This window comes from Eptatretus burgeri, chromosome 9 (genome assembly GCF_056783735.1).
Source record: "Eptatretus burgeri isolate ZD-2024b chromosome 9, Ebu_testis_v1, whole genome shotgun sequence".
Taxonomy (NCBI): Eukaryota; Metazoa; Chordata; class Myxini; order Myxiniformes; family Myxinidae; genus Eptatretus; species Eptatretus burgeri.
The window spans coordinates 80,120,209-80,137,354 of record NC_140969.1 but is presented as its reverse complement, the minus strand read 5'-3'; the positions used below and the strand labels follow the sequence as shown (position 1 = coordinate 80,137,354).

At 41.2% G+C, this 17,146-nt stretch overlaps 1 protein-coding gene across 4 annotated transcripts in view; it reads right to left on the bottom strand.

Moving 5' to 3' along the window:
- The window catches only part of COL22A1 (collagen type XXII alpha 1 chain), a 287,830-nt gene that overhangs the window by 40,047 nt on the left and 230,637 nt on the right, over window positions 1-17,146 (bottom strand). For 3 of the 4 annotated variants that reach the window (XM_085895736.1, XM_085895738.1, XM_085895735.1), the window contains 3 exons: window positions 16,465-16,518; window positions 13,138-13,191; window positions 4,523-4,567 (listed from right to left, as the gene is read on the bottom strand). In XM_085895736.1, coding sequence (XP_085751862.1) covers window positions 4,523-4,567; window positions 13,138-13,191; window positions 16,465-16,518 — 153 coding nt within the window. The remainder of the gene's footprint in view (window positions 1-4,522; window positions 4,568-13,137; window positions 13,192-16,464; window positions 16,519-17,146) is intronic. The other variant, XM_085895737.1, reaches the window with a different exon arrangement.

The window sequence follows — 17,146 nt, the reverse complement described above, 5'->3', positions numbered from 1 at the left end:
GCTAAATTTTGATGGAATAATGCTATTTTAACGTTCTATACATCGAAATATATGTTTTTGAGTTAGAAAAATCCATTTCTGCAATTACAAAATCGTAATTATTGAAAACTAAGATGATATGGCCGGAATTAAATGACGACAGGCTCTTTTAGCGCTACATTTTGCAAAAAGAAAAAAAATGAAGAATAATATAGCATATACAGCAGGAAATTATTATCTTTTGATTCACGTGGTGGATTAGTCAATCATTTAGTCCTCACATTTGCATGCACACAACTGTGTACACTTGAGAGTGAAGCGATAGCATTTACATCACCCTCGGCATTCCGTCTTGCAGCCACATTTTGTTAACTGCTGACAACTCTGGGCAATGGGTGGAAGGGTCGTCCAAAAGACTTACCAGACCTCACCATCTTTCTGCCACCCCCAGTTAGCAGGGCTTTCAGTTTGCATTTTGCACACTGTTGCCTGGCCCCATATGCAGCCTGCTTGGTAGGCAGACCGTTTGACATGCTGTATGAGAGCTGCGCTTGTCAGTGGAATGGCATCATAAGACCTTTGCTTCCGAGCGAACAAGTCCAGTCTTGCCTCATCAACTTTGTCCATAGTGCTGTTCTTGTCATACATGGTGATGACAAACTTCTCAAGGACGTTGTAGTCTGCATTTTCCACGACTGGTGGGTACTGACTTAACTTCTTGAAGACGGGAGTCACTTGAGGGTAAACCTCCCATGCCTGCCATGCAGTTTTTTTGCCTTTTCCACGAAAAGCTGACAGAATATCACAGCCAGTGAAAGCGTGAAAGAACAGCATGCCACTGGATTTGTCTGGGCCAAGATTCGCCACCATGTCATGAATTGGCAACCACTTAATGAACTGACCCTGGCCAAATTCAACCCACAGCATTTCCATGCCTGCGTCTTGGCGGGTAGCAAAAACACTGACTGCAACAACGAGAACATCTGTGTCACATGCTTTAATCAACACAGACGTCATCTGTTGCTTGGCTGCATGAAGAGCATGAGTGAAGATTCGGGAGTCGGCTTCCTCGTGGTTGCAAGGACTTAAGCCATCAAGACTGATGGATCTTTTGGAAAGAGCCTGATCTCCTTTGGTCACAACAACGACATTGTCAGGACACATAGTCACTATCTTATCAGCAAGGAACCCAAAGAGCTCTGTCTTGCTGTTGTTGTCTCTCAGGAAACTTTTCCAGTTAGGTGGCAGCTTGGTTTTCTCCATCACTCGGTGTCGATCCCCTTTGCCTCTTTTTGATCTTGTTTCAGCCTTCAGGCTGGAAGTCCAATAAACATCAAAAACTATGTCTGTCCTCGTGAAATTCGATGACTACATCTGAATCTTTGGAACCACATCGAGGACAGTATATTCCTCAAAGGTCTTTGATGTCTTTGGCGGCAATGAATACACAAGAGAGGACCCATCAATGATAACAGCATCACATCCTGGTCTAGTGTCGGGAGGAGTAACTGTAGCTTCCAGAATTTTTGCAAGTTGCGACTTCTGACCAGTGTGGAGTTTCCCACTGTCACTCAGCGCCGCAGGGAAAAACTGGTTTTCATGTTGGAAAAACTCAAGCAGGTCACACTCTCATGCTTGGCAGGATATAAAGAGTTGCGAGAACAATAGTGTAATACTACAATTAGCTATACAGTACTTCTAGCTGAAATATATACAGGGGCTTATTAGATAGCATTTGGGACACTCAAGTATACTACAAAGTACAGTTTAGGTTAGTAAACTCCAGCTACAAGTAGTACACTATAAGCCGACACTGAACCCCATGCTGAGTCTCACAGCAGTGATGTCACCAGTGTGCCCTGGTTGTGCTTTAACATCACTCTTATTCACATAATGTAATAGATCTTGACCGCATCACCTCAATACATGATCACAGATGTTGCCCAGCAATATCTGTGATAATTTTGTAAGACAGCTACAAAAGTACTGATTTTAAGTCATGCAATGGCTGCCATCTGGAAAACTGGTAACCATTTTCGAATATTAGTGCCAAAATATATTTCTCCAGTCAAAATCCAATCTATTTAACATTTGGATCAATAGCATGTTCCTATTTATAGACGTTTAGCACTGAAAACCCTTTTTCCTATTTTATGAGATGGCCATCTTGAAAAATGGCAGCCATTTTGTTTTTCAACGTGGGTAACATACTTTTCTGAGAGAATGGGTCCTGGAGCACATGCATACCAAATTTGGATCTTGTACCATCAACTGAAAGATTCTTGTGGGATACTGACTTAATCTGCCCCACTAGCATATTTCTCACTCTATAGGAAGCTAAAAATGGCTTTTTGGTCAAAACGAGCTAAAATAAGGTGAAACTATAGGAGCCCTCCTGAAAATATGGAACAACTTAGAATTTTTCCTCATAACACAGTGATAATAGGGTCATTATCTATCCATAGATACATTTTTGCTGGGATAATACAGTGAGGTGATGAATTATAAAAGTTTTACCATAAGCCCTTGCCTCTGAGGGCTCTAAAATGGACCAATTTTGTCCCCTGGTTTGACCATGTGGCTAGGGGTTTAGGATCTTCACTTTTTTTTCTAAAGATTGCCTCATATAAAATGTGTCTACTGACCGAATAATTTTATCTAACGCCCATGGCTTCATAGTAAAATAAATTTTGATTTACATGCACGTTTTTGATAATTATTCACTTTTTTCATATACATGAGCTTATAAATCTGAAACTGAACACTCCAGCAAAGTGATACTGCAGATATTTATAAACTGGCAAATGAAATTTAAGGATCTGTTATCAGAATGCCTGATAAATGCATATGTTTCTATCTATAGGAAGTTGAAAATGCCACTTTGACCAAAAATGGTGAATATGCAGAGGGCATTAACTGAGGTTATGTAACAACTTAGATTATTCTTCTCATAAATTAATAATACACAGTCTCATGATGTCGGCAAATACTGTCTTCTGAACTGAAAGTAATTCCTGATCTCCATGAAATCAATTCTTGTGACTTCTTCTCCAAAGCAGCAACTTGTTTTAGCCCAACCTTCCTTGTATAATAGGTCTGGTGACACTCCTGGTCTAATTTGGTTCCAACAGTGCATCTACTTGTCAAACTTGTGCCACTGGGCCCAGGTTTTTCTGCATCCATTTCCTTTGTTTCCTCCTCTCCTGTGTTCTCCAAACAGACAAACAGACAGACAGGTTGACTGTGCTGCCCCTAGTGTTGTGACAGACCATTACTCCATCTAGTGGTGTATGTCATAACTAATGACTTCAAATATAGAACTGTAGGACATGTTTTTTAAATTAAAACCCAAGCATATGTTTGGATTATCATTGCAAGAATTTATTTTTGAATAAAAAATGTACTTATAATTATTGATAACAATAACAACCTGAAAACAGTTTTGATCCATCCAGAGATAACAATTAAAATAATATTGATAACGAATAACATGGCAGTAAATATATATATATATATATATATATATATATATATATATATATATATATATATATATATATATATTCGACAAAGCAACTGATGAAAGCATGAGGATGTAAATTGTACAAAACACCGCCATGAAAGAAGTTCCTCTTCTATGATGTGCAAAGTAGGAACAGAATCAATAAAAGTCCCCAAAGGAAATCGAGCAATTTTCTTCTGCAATTCAGGTTATTTAAGCAGAGCTTAAAGTTTCAAACAATTTGGCAGCTTCTTATGGAAATACATACTGCACCTGACAAAAGAAAAAAGAAAAAAAAACTATTCAAAGATAGTGATAACAAAGTACAATTAACATTTCAAAAACAACTAAGATATCTCGACCCATGAGATTATCATGTCAGATCAATGAGGAGATTTAGTGTGCAAACTCGCTGGTGGAGGCAGTTGTAAAGTTGGTGACACTGTGTGTTCGATCTTTATATTTTCATGATGAAGAGTGTAAAAGGTCAGTGTGAAGTCAATATCAAAGCTAGAATGTAGAAAACTATTAATTATATGAGCGTTGTACTTTTAAATAAAGGTGAGAACAATGTGTGCCACTTTTTTTTATTTCACATGCAGCCTGTGGTTGCGAGGTGCATCATTGCTGGAAGCACAGCTGTGCCACTGATGCAATGCCCCCTGTTCCCAGCAAGCTGGTACTCATTTTGCCAACCTTGGAAGGATGACAGGCTGAGTCAACCCACCTGGTGTTGTTTAACGGCTTCACAGGGGCTCCAACTCGAGACCCTAAGATCTTAAGCCAGCCACCTTAATCATTAAGCCAAGGCCAGGCTTATGTGTAAAACTTGAATACAAAGAAGCTGTTTCTCCACTCCCTTCGAAGAAATTAAAAAAACATGCACAGTATATCATTCCATAGAACTCGTTGGTATGTTTTAAAGTGCTGTCTGTTTTCAAGCACTTTCTATCTACAGTGTGGCAGAAATGGGATGCAAGGATACAGAAAGGTTTGTGTTGAAGAGATCATGTGCTTTAATTGCAGTACTTTCACCCTCACCCGAGATCCTGGGAGTCCATTGTCTCCTTTTCTCCCTTTGAAGCCCTGGAAAGAAATCAGATACATTCCTTTTTGGTCAATTTAACATCACCATGTAAATGAATTATCCACTATACCTCTTGATCTTTTCAAGTACAGGAGCAATATTTCCAGCATTATGGAAGCCATCCATCCATCCATCCAAATCCATTGGGACCATACTCTGTGCAGAGCGTTGGTACTGCCTCAGCAGTCTCCTGGGCTGTTGGGCAAAATCCTGGACAGGTCGCCACTCCGACATAGGATACTCGAATGGCTCCCAGCAAGCTGGTACTCATTTTGTCGACCTCAGAAGATTGACAGGCTGAGTCATCCCCACCTGGCATTAATTCAACAGCTGAGCAGGATTTGAACTCAGGACCCCAGGATCCTAAGCCTGCCATCCTATAGTCCGAGTGTTGGCCAGAAAAGCGTGCATTAGGGTCCACACAATGTTTTTCTGCATTTTTGTGATCACCAGACCATCTGAATTAATATTCCGATTTATGCCACTCTGGCACCCTTGAGCATTTTTGTAGAAAACCATTAATATGCAAATTAGCGGTGACCATTGTCGAAATTAGTATTTTTCTTAATATCTCCAAAAGTAAGCATCCAAATAGCTTGGTTGAGGTGTCTACACCCATGTTTTTAGGGTCACTGGTCATGATAAACCCCACTTACAATTTAATAACATTTAAATTTAGCTCATTAATATGCAAATTAGCAGTAGCCATTATTGAAAATGTCGATAAATAGACATATAGATAGAAAAAAAACCACTTCAGTCTTTGTGAATATAGATCACTTTATTATTCATACAGATTCAACAATTCGACAGGATGCAATGAAAGCAGCGAGCAACATGAACAAAAGAAGACATTCCTGTGTAAATCAAATGGTCATATATATATATATATATATATATATGTATATGTATATGTATATATATACATATACATATACATACATATATATATATATATATGTATGTATATGTATATGTATATATATATATATATATATGTATGTATATGTATATATATATATATATATATATATATATATATATATATATATATGTATATGTATATGTATATGTATATGTATATATATATATATATATATATATATATATATATATATATATATATATATATATATATATATATATATATATATATATATATATATATATATATATATATATATATATATATATATATATATATATATATATATATATATATATATATATATATATATATATATATATATATATATATATATATATATATATATATATATATATATATATATATATATATATATATATATATATATATATATGTATATATATATATATATATGTATGTATATGTATATATATATATATATATGTATGTACATGTATATATATATATATATATGTATGTACATGTATATATATATATATATATGTATGTATATATATATATATATATATATATATATATATATATATATATATATATATATATATATATATATATATATATATCTTCTTCTTCTTCTCTCGGCTGCTCCCGTTAGGGGTCGCCACAGCGGATCATCCGTATGATCCACATAGTGAATATATATATGTTGTTGTGGTATTCGCGCCCGCCGGCGTGCGAACGGCCACGTAACTCGAATCGCGGCACGTCGCCCACCGGACGGACAATCCAGTCGTGACCCTCTCGGACTAACGCCGGGAACCAGTCACGGGTGGACCTTTCGGTCTCACTGCGATCGAGCCAATCAGCCCCCGCGTGGGATAGGGTTGCTCGCCAAATTCGACCTACCTAAGTACCCACGCGGAGGGTAGACCGGGCGATCGCACCTCGCCGCAGGTCGACTTCGGACACGGGCCACTTAAGCGACCCGTTCCGTACTATCAGAATAACCGAGCGGTGTTATCGTCGACCTCGACGGTTCGATTAATTATCGGGCGTATTCAGCCCACTACCAACCCTTTACGTGAAGCAAGATGGGGATTCAATAGAGGAAAAGACGAAGCGAAGCGGGAGAACAGTTCAACACAAAGCACATTTATTCGCGGCACACGGGAGCACACATATACAATTCCACCAAATGCACACAGAAAAGACACAATGTAATTTACACAAAAAGCAAATGTAAAAGCGAAAACACAATGCAGAGCTAATACCGACTACCGAGCACACGGCAACACTTATACAATTCTACTTCACAGACGGCGCCGACAACACATACCCAAAACCAAGGAAAAGAATACCCTCAAGGATGAGGCGGGCCTGAGGCCGAGACCGGGTCGCGCCTACCCGTCTGGTGATGAGACGCGGAGCGGCGATGGCGCCTCAACTCCGCGGGCCTCGCGGGCAGTGTCTGGTAGGGGGTGGGAAAGGGGCCCCCTTGGTCGCACTATCTCAGCGTGGGGGGAAACAGGAGGGGGTTGCTGATGCTCGGGGTATAGAGGATTTTTATTATCCCGCGACGAGCGTCTCCACCTCGGCCAGGTCGCGCTGTCGGCCTCCCTGGGGTGCAGCTCCCGACGCGAGCACCCCCTCGTCTGGTGTCGCTGCCTTTCCACAGCTCCGTCCCCTCCGTTCCGACTCCAACGCACACGACGACCAGCTCCTTCTTGCCAACTCCACCGCCCGCGAAGTCTTGACTCTCTGTTTCCGACTCTCCTACTCTCCTACTCTCCGCCTCTGGACTTTCCTACTCTCCTACTCTCCGCCTCTGGACTCTCCTACTCTCCGCCTCTGGACTCTCCTACTCTCCGCCTCTGGACTCTCTGGACTGACGAACACGGTCCTTTTATCAGCCCCGTAGCTTCGCCCTCTCATCTTTGACCCCCTCCCTTCGACCTTTCACCTCGCTCCCCATTGGCCCGAGAAAAAGTGGGCGTGAAGGCTTTTTGATCCATAAATTTGCATATATCGATCGCCCTGGGGGCGGGGCCAATTCGCCCCTCGCTCACCGATTGGACGGCAAAAAGTGGGCGTGTGTCGTTTTTGAAGCACAAAATCCGTGATTTTGTACACGCTGTTCGGCGCGCGCCCTGCACGAGTCCAACACCGGTACCCACAGAGGGGCAAGAACGGTGGCGATGCGACGGTTGCGAGGTGTGACGGGAAGGTCATGGCGGTTGTGGTGAAGCGGCGTTGTGGTTGGTGGTTGATGTTGTGGTTGTGGTGGTAATCATGGCGGTTGGTCCAAAATAAAGATAGCAAAAGAAAAACGGCTATCCTGAAGAGTCGCAGCACGCATAAATGACATGTATTCCCACTAGACAACGGGTTTGGGCCTAACTACACATGTACTTACCGAGATACCTCACCTAAGGGACCTGAATGGTGGTTTGCGAATTTGGTAACCACAACAATATATATATATATATATATATATATATATATATATATATATATATATATATATATATATATATATATATATATATATATATATATATATATATATATATATATATATATATATATATATATATATATATATATATCCTGGTGTTGGCGCAGTGGTTAGGGCAGCGGCTTGGGATCCAAAAGGTCCTGAGTTCAAGCCCCGTTGGGCCACTGAATTAATACACCAGGGGGTTGACTCAGCCTGTTATCCTTCCGAGGTCTGCGAAATGAGTACCAGTGTACTGGGCCGGTGTATACCCTGGTTAAAATAGGTGTACCATATCCCTGTGTCGTAAGAGGCGATCAGAGTTGCGTCAGGAAGGGCATCCGGCGTAAAACCTGTGCCAAATCACTATGCGGATCACACGGATGATCCGCTGTGGCGACCCCTAACGGGAGCAGCCGAAAGAAGAAGAAGAAGAAGATATATATCTATCTATCTATATATATATATATATATATATATATATATATATATATATATATATATATATATATATATATATATATATATATATATATATATATATATATATATATATATATATATATATATATATATATATATATATATATATATATATATATATATATATATATAACAGGTTTGTAAACCTTATGAAGGCTACTTCAGTGCTTGGTGTCTCATTCAGTGTCAGAGTCATCATCAAGGACAAATGCAGCAGTTGTCTTGGTGCGCTCATTCCTGCAGTCAGTATCTCTGTGGCACGTACAGAAAACTGTGCATGGTAACTTGGATGCTGTGCAGCGGCATTGAGCTGTGAAGCATTGCTTGTTGGAGGAACATCCATGTCGTATTAGCTCCAAGATCTCTGGTGGCGCAAGAGCGACGTTGGGCAGCAGCATAATTGGAAGTAATGATCTTGATGCCACATCACGTTTCCATCCGTACTGAGTGGGATCCAGAGGTGGTGGCTGCAGCTCAGCAGCTGACTTCCATATTGCTGCCTGGTTATGAGCGCATCGCACATTTTGGTCAAAGAACTCTGTAGTTGGTGGCAGAGCCTTTAAGTCTGGTGCTTTGATGGCATTTGGTTTCGCCATCTTCATAGACCACACCTCTTTTCGAACATCAGACATGTTGCTTCTCTCCTTGCTACCATAGCAAACAGCCATGAACACAGTGGCTTCGGTATAGATGCATCCACATTCCAAGTTTTTGAAGTGAATGGCCTGCTGCAAGTGTCTTCTTGCCAGTCAGTTTACCTCTACCATACATCTGGGCAACGGTGTCGCAACCTGTCAGTGCGTGTAAAGCTAATAGGTCTTGCACCGTCACGGCATACTTTCCGGCAGTGGCCCCAATGTCAATCAACGATCGGCCAGGACATGTTGCTTCCATTGTTATGCAGCATTGCAGATTAAGTTCTGCGAAGTGATACACAAGCAAGATGAACACATCAGTATCATCACAGATGAATGTGATGCATTTTGCGTCATCTTCGGCAACTTTAGCGACTTGCTGAATAAAGATGACATCTGCCTCCTCATGTGTCATCTTCAAATCAGTGCGACACTTTTGGGCTCCGTGGGGTATTTCCACTGAGGTAGACTCCTGTCCCGTAATGACGAGCCTGTGTTGGCTCTGCTTTCTCTGTTGACTGTCGTCAATCAAATGCTGGCAAATCAGTTCTATCAGCTGAACTTTGTTCTCAGTTACTGACAGAACCACCAGCTGTGGAGGCAGTGGAGTCTGGCGGTTCAACCTATGGTGCCGGCTCGCTTGCTGTCCAGCTCTTGCTAATGTTGTTCCACTCTTGATGCTGAAATCATGATATCTGTCAAATACCTGGCGTCCTTCTTCATCGTGGCGGAATTCGATAACATCTAGAATAGTTTGTTTGAAAGTTGTCCGATCAACACGATCTGCAGTCCCACAAAGGAGAACTCGCCGTCAACAATTAGGATTCTTCTTATCAAAGTCCATGATGCACTTTTCTCTGTAAAAAAAAATGCAATGTTCTTTTAAGTCAAATACTGTCTTCTTTGAACGGCGGCTTCTTTTGCTTGTTGAAGCATCTTCCAAACAGACTTTACTCCTTCGTTTCAAGTGTCTTTCTATGTGTGAGCGTGATGTGTACGTTGACACAGTCTCTATGGCATTTGATCTCGATAGATTCGTCTGCCTGTAATCTCTGTTCAAGCTCTTCATGTATACCATCTTGTCTTGCTTTGCTTGACCGGAAGATACTTTGCACTGTCTGGACCAACTGTTACCAGAGGTTTTCCAGGTTTAGTTGCATCGCAGAGACTGAAGAAAGTCTCCAATGGTGATGGAGCCTCAAGCTGTAACAACAGAGGTAATTATAAACATCAGTAAACATTTAATTTCTTTGTTCGTGTTTTAAAAAATTCTTAGGAAACAGGTTCCACCCTGTGTACTTTTAAAAATCAATAAAATACACATTTGCTTTCAGACAGATAATGTTAAATAATAAATAAAAAAAAACTTGCTTGCAAATAATATCGATCATTCTCCTGTAACAGAAAACATTACTCTTACTTAAAACTCAGTTCTCCATGTTTCTTTCATTACATTACAAGCCTCAACTTACTTGATCAGAAACAGTTCATGCTGTTGATCTTCTGAGGTCAGCCACTTCACAACTGTACTGGGGATAAACGGCTCTGCGCAAGTTATTTTCAAACAGTTTTGTTGTTGTTGTTGTATAACTGTACTGCAAAAACACCGATCGGTGCGGACAAATTCAGGGGGTAGTGTTATGCTAATTTGCATATTAATGAGCTTAATTTCAATGTTATCAAATTGTAAGTGGGTTTATCATGACCAGTGACCCTACAAACATGGGTTTGGACACCTCAACCAAGCTGTTTGGATGCTTACTTCTGGAGATATTAAGAAAAATTGTTATTTTGATAATGGCGACTGCTAATTTGCATATTACTGGGTTTCTCCAAAAATGCTCAAGGGTGCCAGGGTGGCATCAATCGGAATATTCATTCAGATGATCTGGTGATCACAAAAATTCAGAAAAACATTGTGCGGACCCTAATGGTCATCTTGAAAAATGGTGTTTGACATCCAGACTACGAACCATTAAGCCAACAACAGTCATATGATGGAAGCCCTTACACAATTTTAGGACCGGCAGAGAAGATAATTCCGAAGGAAGTTGAGGAAGCAATAAGAGCAATGAAGAGTAGAAAATCAGGAGGGCCGACGGGAGTTGTGGGAGATATGCTGAAGGCAGCGGGATGTTGGGGTGTGAAGAGAATGATAGAGATCTGTAATCTGGTGGTGAAAGAAGGCCGCATTCCAGTGGATTTGGAACTGAGTACCCTCGTTCCTCTGTACAAGGGGAAAGGTGAGCCTCTGGACTGTGGCTTGTATGGAGCAATAAAGTTATTGGAGCATGGAATGAAGGTATTGGAAAGGGTGTTGGAGAAGAGGATAAGGAAGAAAGTGAAGATTGACGAAATGCAGTTTGGATTTATGCCAGGAAGAGGAACGACAGATGCGATTTTTATTGTAAGGCAGTTGCAGAAGAAGTACATGGAGAAGAGGAAGAAGTTGTTTTTTTGGGGTTTGTTGATTTGGAGAAAACATTTGACAGGGTTCCATGTGAAGTGGTGACATGGGCATTGAGGAAGTCAGGAGTGGAGGAATGGTTGATCAGAATAGAGACGACAATGTATGAGAGAGCGTGCACAGCTGAAAGGACAAAGGACAGGAACAGTGGTGAGTTTGAGGTGAAGGTGGGAATGCATCAGGGGTTGGTACTAAGTCCACTACTATTTGTAGTTGTGATGGAGGTGCTGGCTCGGAGTGCAAAGGAGGGTTTACTGCTGTATCCAGATGATTTGGTGTTGATTGCGGAAAATAGAGATGGACTGAAGGAGACGATGAAAAAGTGGAAGGAATGTCAGAGGCAAAAGGTTTGAAGGTGAATATCGGAAAGATGAAGGTGATGGTAAGTGGTAAAACATGTGGTGAGGTGGAAAGAACTGGGAAGTGGCCATGTGTTGTGTGCAGGAAGGGTGGCGGAGTGAACTCCATTCAATGTACAATGTACGCTGAGTGGGTTCATTGAAAATGTCATGGTGTGAGTGGGTCTTTAACCAGTGTAGTAGCTACATGCAAGTGTAAGGTGTGCATCGAGGGAGTTGCAGATGAAGGAATTGTTGAGTTGGATCTTGGAGACAGTGTGAAGTTGGAAGGTGTGAAAACATTTTGCGACCTAGGAGACATGCTGAATGGAGAAGGTGGATCAGACTCAGCGACGGTTGCCAAAGTGAGATGTGCATGGAAGAAGTTTTGGGAACTGAGTGGCGTGCTGACGAGGAAGGGAGTGTCGTTGAAGTTGAAGGGAAAGGTGTATGCTACATGTGTGAAAAGTGTTATGATTTATGGGAGCGAGACATGGGTACTGAACATGGAGCAGCAACAAAGGCTGGAAAGGGTGGAAATGCGAATGGTTCGGTGGATGTGTGGAGTATTGTTGAGAGAGAGGAAGACAAATGATGAATTGCGGAAGATGATGGGAATAGAGTCTGTGATGGATGTTGTGAAGAGAAACAGGTCAAGATGGTTGGGTCATGTGTTGAGGAAGGATGAAAGTGACTGGGTGAGAGGAGTGTTGGAAATGAGTGTAGTAGGAAGTAGAGGACGGGGAAGACCGAGAAAGACTTGGCTAAAGGTGGCGGAAGAAGAAATACGGGTAAGTGGGTTAACAAGGGGAGATGCAGAAAATAGGGCAAAGAGAAGATTGTCATGGGGCCCGCAAGGCTAACCCCTGCTCTAGCAGGGAAAATGGCCTTAAAATTCCTGTTGTATGGAAGCCCTTATTTATTCAGGAAGTGAATTGTGTTCTCCACAATACTTGGAAGATTTCCAAAGAACACTAATAGCAAACCAGAGGTTCTAATCCAATGTAATTAGAAGGTGAAAAAAAATTCACATAATTTATGTTGTTTGATATGTTCGTTCATTTGTCACGTATGTATTTCAGCAGATGCAATTTAAATTGCACCATTCATGATCAACAGCCCTGCAACTTCATGTGTGCGAGTGATCAAAAATATGACACAGCAGCACTCTTATACAATACTCATAAAGATGTGTGGATTACTTCATCAGGAGATGCAGGAAAAATAGATCAAGCTATGACTGCATTACATATAAAAACTTACATATTGGCCCTGAGGTCCTGGCTGACCAGGAAGCCCTGGAACACCTTTGCTTCCCTGTAGACCACAGGAAACAGTTGAAATAATAAATTTAGCACGATGTCAGAATCCCAGAGGAGTCGCTATAATGTTAAATGTAGGAATTGTCATTTCCACCAAAGATTTACTTGAAGGATCAACATTTAAATGTGAATTGCAGAAAAAGTAATTGTAGAGTCACAATAAATCAAAAAATAATGGAAAGAATAAGTCATGTATAATAAGCCAGAGTAGAGACCGCTGACTGATGAGAGTCTTCCAAAAAATTGTCATTCTGATTGTAACTTTTAAGTTAAAGATAACTCTGTGATCGTAAAGTAATGTGAATACTGTTTCATCATTTACTGATCTCTTATGAAGATATAGTTTCTCACACTATTTGTTTTGTTTCGAGAATTATAATGGCATCCAGTTCCAAGGACGTGGCTGTGGCAAAAAGTTTCACCAGACTCGGTGGTGTAATGGTTCGAGCATCCACTCTGAGTCTCGGAGGTCAGCGGTTCAAACTCTGGCCAAGTCATGCCAAAGACTTTAAAAATAGTATGTGCTGCTTCCTTGCTTGATGCCCAGCATTTAAAAAGATAGAACATGGACAAACAACCAGATGTTGGCAATACTAACACAGGCTTGCGGGCCAAACAGCCTCTTCCTTTGTTGAAGTGCCTTGGAAGGAAACTTGTTTTGTTGTTGTTATTATTATTGTTATTATTATTATTATTATTATTATTATATTGTCGTTTTGACAGGGTTGCTCATGCGCCCTGCCACTCTGAAGCAATATGCTTCATGAATGGCCAAATTAATGGAGACTACGGCTGAGCGGAGGATGCATTACTCTCTCCTGGATGGCATCTGTATCCCGCAGGTCTCTAAACGAGTTTCCTCAACCGAATTTGTCTCCCCTAGGGATTTTCATATGGGAAGAAATGGCTTGCACACATGAGAGGTGGCAAACAGGTGCACTTATTATTAAGAAATACCAGGTTTATTGAAACACACAAGACGATACATAAATCCCAGATGAAAGCCAGACTGAACAAATGAAGAAACAAATAAATAAATACACTTAATAAAGTTATTAATTAAAGGCACCACAGGCACACAATCACATTTACACATGGAGGCATGGGTCAGTTCCCAAAACTCCCGCATTGAAGCCCCGACTCCACTTCAACTTGATGTTTTGACTGACTGCTAGTATCTATGCATGGCCTTTTATCCACTCCCTTGTGGCCATGCCCTGCACCCTCGAGCATTCTACACTCATAATCCAGCACTGGTCAATGAGTTGGCATGATGCCACCACTGTGGCAATGTCACGTGGACAGGGCATTGTCACTACAGCCGTCCGAACCAACGACGCTCGACTGTTCAGGATGCCAATGGGATCATGCCCTCCAGGTCCTGTGAGGGCTGATGCTTTGCTGGTCTCCTTGCACTCAGAGCATGGACCGCTCTGAGAGAGGGGATTATCGGCTCACACCGAACCATGCTGATAATCTAAAATCGCTCCCTCTCCTGACCTTGCCTGGTTTAACAGAGGGGACACGTACGAATTACACTTTCCGATGCCTAATGCCTTTGTCAACTATACTGCTCCTCAAAACCAAACATAAAAAGGACAACTTTGCACTCATGGGAAAATGTTCTGGTCTACTGGGTCATGGTTGCAGAAAATGTTGTTGAAAAATCTTCTAATATGGTTGCAGAAAATGTTCTAATTAACACGAACACATGGATGACACTAACGTGACCTCCTAGCTAATTAGTCAGGTCAGGTATGGCAGCATGCGCCGGAGCAGCGTGTCGCTGTGGTCCACTTTCGGCCGGTACTCCAGGGGCCTCCATCTAGTCTTCCCCCAGGCAGATGCCTGGCCAATCCCCATCTCCTTGAGATGCTAATCAACCTGCTGCAACCACGAGGTACGTGGTCGGCCCGTTGGCTTCCTCCACTCATGAGGCCCCCTCGTTGAGAGAATCTAGTAATTGTAGACCCCCCAATAATTAGTGCCCCCTCCAATGCAACAATATTCTACCTTATTACAGTATTTAGAGGACCAAAGTAGGCTTTTCATTGGACAATACCGTTTATAGAAATGATGTCTTACTTCATGATCGGTATGCAATAATTCAAAAACTTCCACCAGAGAAGGCCAATTGCCAACAATGGGTATCAAAGTGCTTCACATTATTTCTTCCGTGCACATTGGAATTTTCTAAACGGAACTGTTCCGCAGGGTGTAACCGTGATTGTTGACCACCGTATAGTTTTGTATGATCATCTGAGACCTGCAGTGCAGAAAGTGTCCAGCTCTTCTAAATGATGCAATTCTCCTTTGTGATGTGAATGCTGTTCCACATGCAAAAAGCAACCAGTGACTGTTACCTTTTGGAGACCTGAAAGTGGGTTATAGATGTTCGATCAACAATTTGCCTCACTCACCGTATTGGTACCAGTCCGTACAACTCACACTTATTCCTCAAATTGAAAAACAAGCTCTGGGGAAGATGTTTTCCATCTGATGAAGTGGTTACCATTATGCTCTTTCCATGAAGAACGCTCCAAAAGAAGGCATTAGTGCATTCTACATCAAAATGTTGGTTGACAGCTGCATGAAATACATTGAAAAGGATGGAGAATATTTAGAATAATACGGCATGAATAAACGTTTTCAATGGTACTATGTCCATTACAGTAGTGGGATGAGAATGCTTTGGATAACACTCATCGACATTATGCACCAAATGGACTCTTCCTGTATAAGTCATTATAGGGATGAAAATGTTGTTCATATAATCTTACATCTCACACGTTTATGCAATTGAACAGGAAACTCACCAAAATGTATCATTTTTGGGAGGATAGACAAAGGAAATGCACAAACACCAACTCCCCCCCCTCCCCCACCCACGTTCACAACCCATATTCCTCAATCAGCATAAATCTCAGAGCCACATTCGACCTTTGTCCTTCCCCCTTCACCCAAAAACGTAACTAATACACAGGAAAGTATGAAGATTACAGTTCCATTATGTATGACTGTTTATATGGCGTGGATATCAACGTCCACAAAATAATTAGTTTCCTGTCACTCGGTAGATTAAAAATGAATTCCTACTTTATTAAAAACATCAAAGGTCAACGCGTTCAATTTTTAAATGATCAAGACATTTATGCATTTGATAATGTAATTGTTCCATGTATCCAAACGATTGTGCATTTGGTTTGATTTGATATATTTTGCTGTGTTATCGATGGTGTTTTTATATTTAATAATTATTTTAGTTTACCTTCTCTCCTGGAGTTCCTGGTGTGCTGGGTTCTCCATCCAGTCCAGGGGGTCCCTGCAAGCAACCCAATGATTGCTTGTTTTCCTTTTTCACAAATATATCGGTTCATATACAAGCTAAATGACACAGAGGCTGTAAGAACAACATGCTGGCATTGGAGTAGTAGAAAACAAGATGACAGGTAAAAAGATAAGGAGATAAACTAGGTTAGTGAAAAACAAGAAAAGATAAGAGATATGTTGCACACTGCAATGTAAGATGGAAAGATAATGACTTGAAAGACTGGTGGGAATAGTTGGACAATGGTAGGTAGTTCAGGGGCAAGAGAAAAGATGAACAACAGGAATGAAGGAGAGAAGTAATCTTGGACTTGGCGAGAAAGACAAGTAGCATGTGACTCAATCAACATGTATAGTCCTTTGCAGGCAGGATACGGTAGACTCGAATCTAGAGATATGGAGAGAGAGAGAGAGAGAGAGAGAGAGAGAGAGAGAGAGAGAGAGAGAGAGAGAGAGAGAGAGAGAGAGAGAGAGAGAGAGAGAGAGAGAGAGAGAGAGAGAGAGAGAGAGAGAGAGAGAGAGAGAGAGAGAGAGAGAGAGAGAGAGAGAGAGAGAGAGAGAGAGAGAGAGAGAGAGAGAGAGAGAGAGAGAGAGAGAGAGAGAGAGAGAGAGAGAGAGAGAGA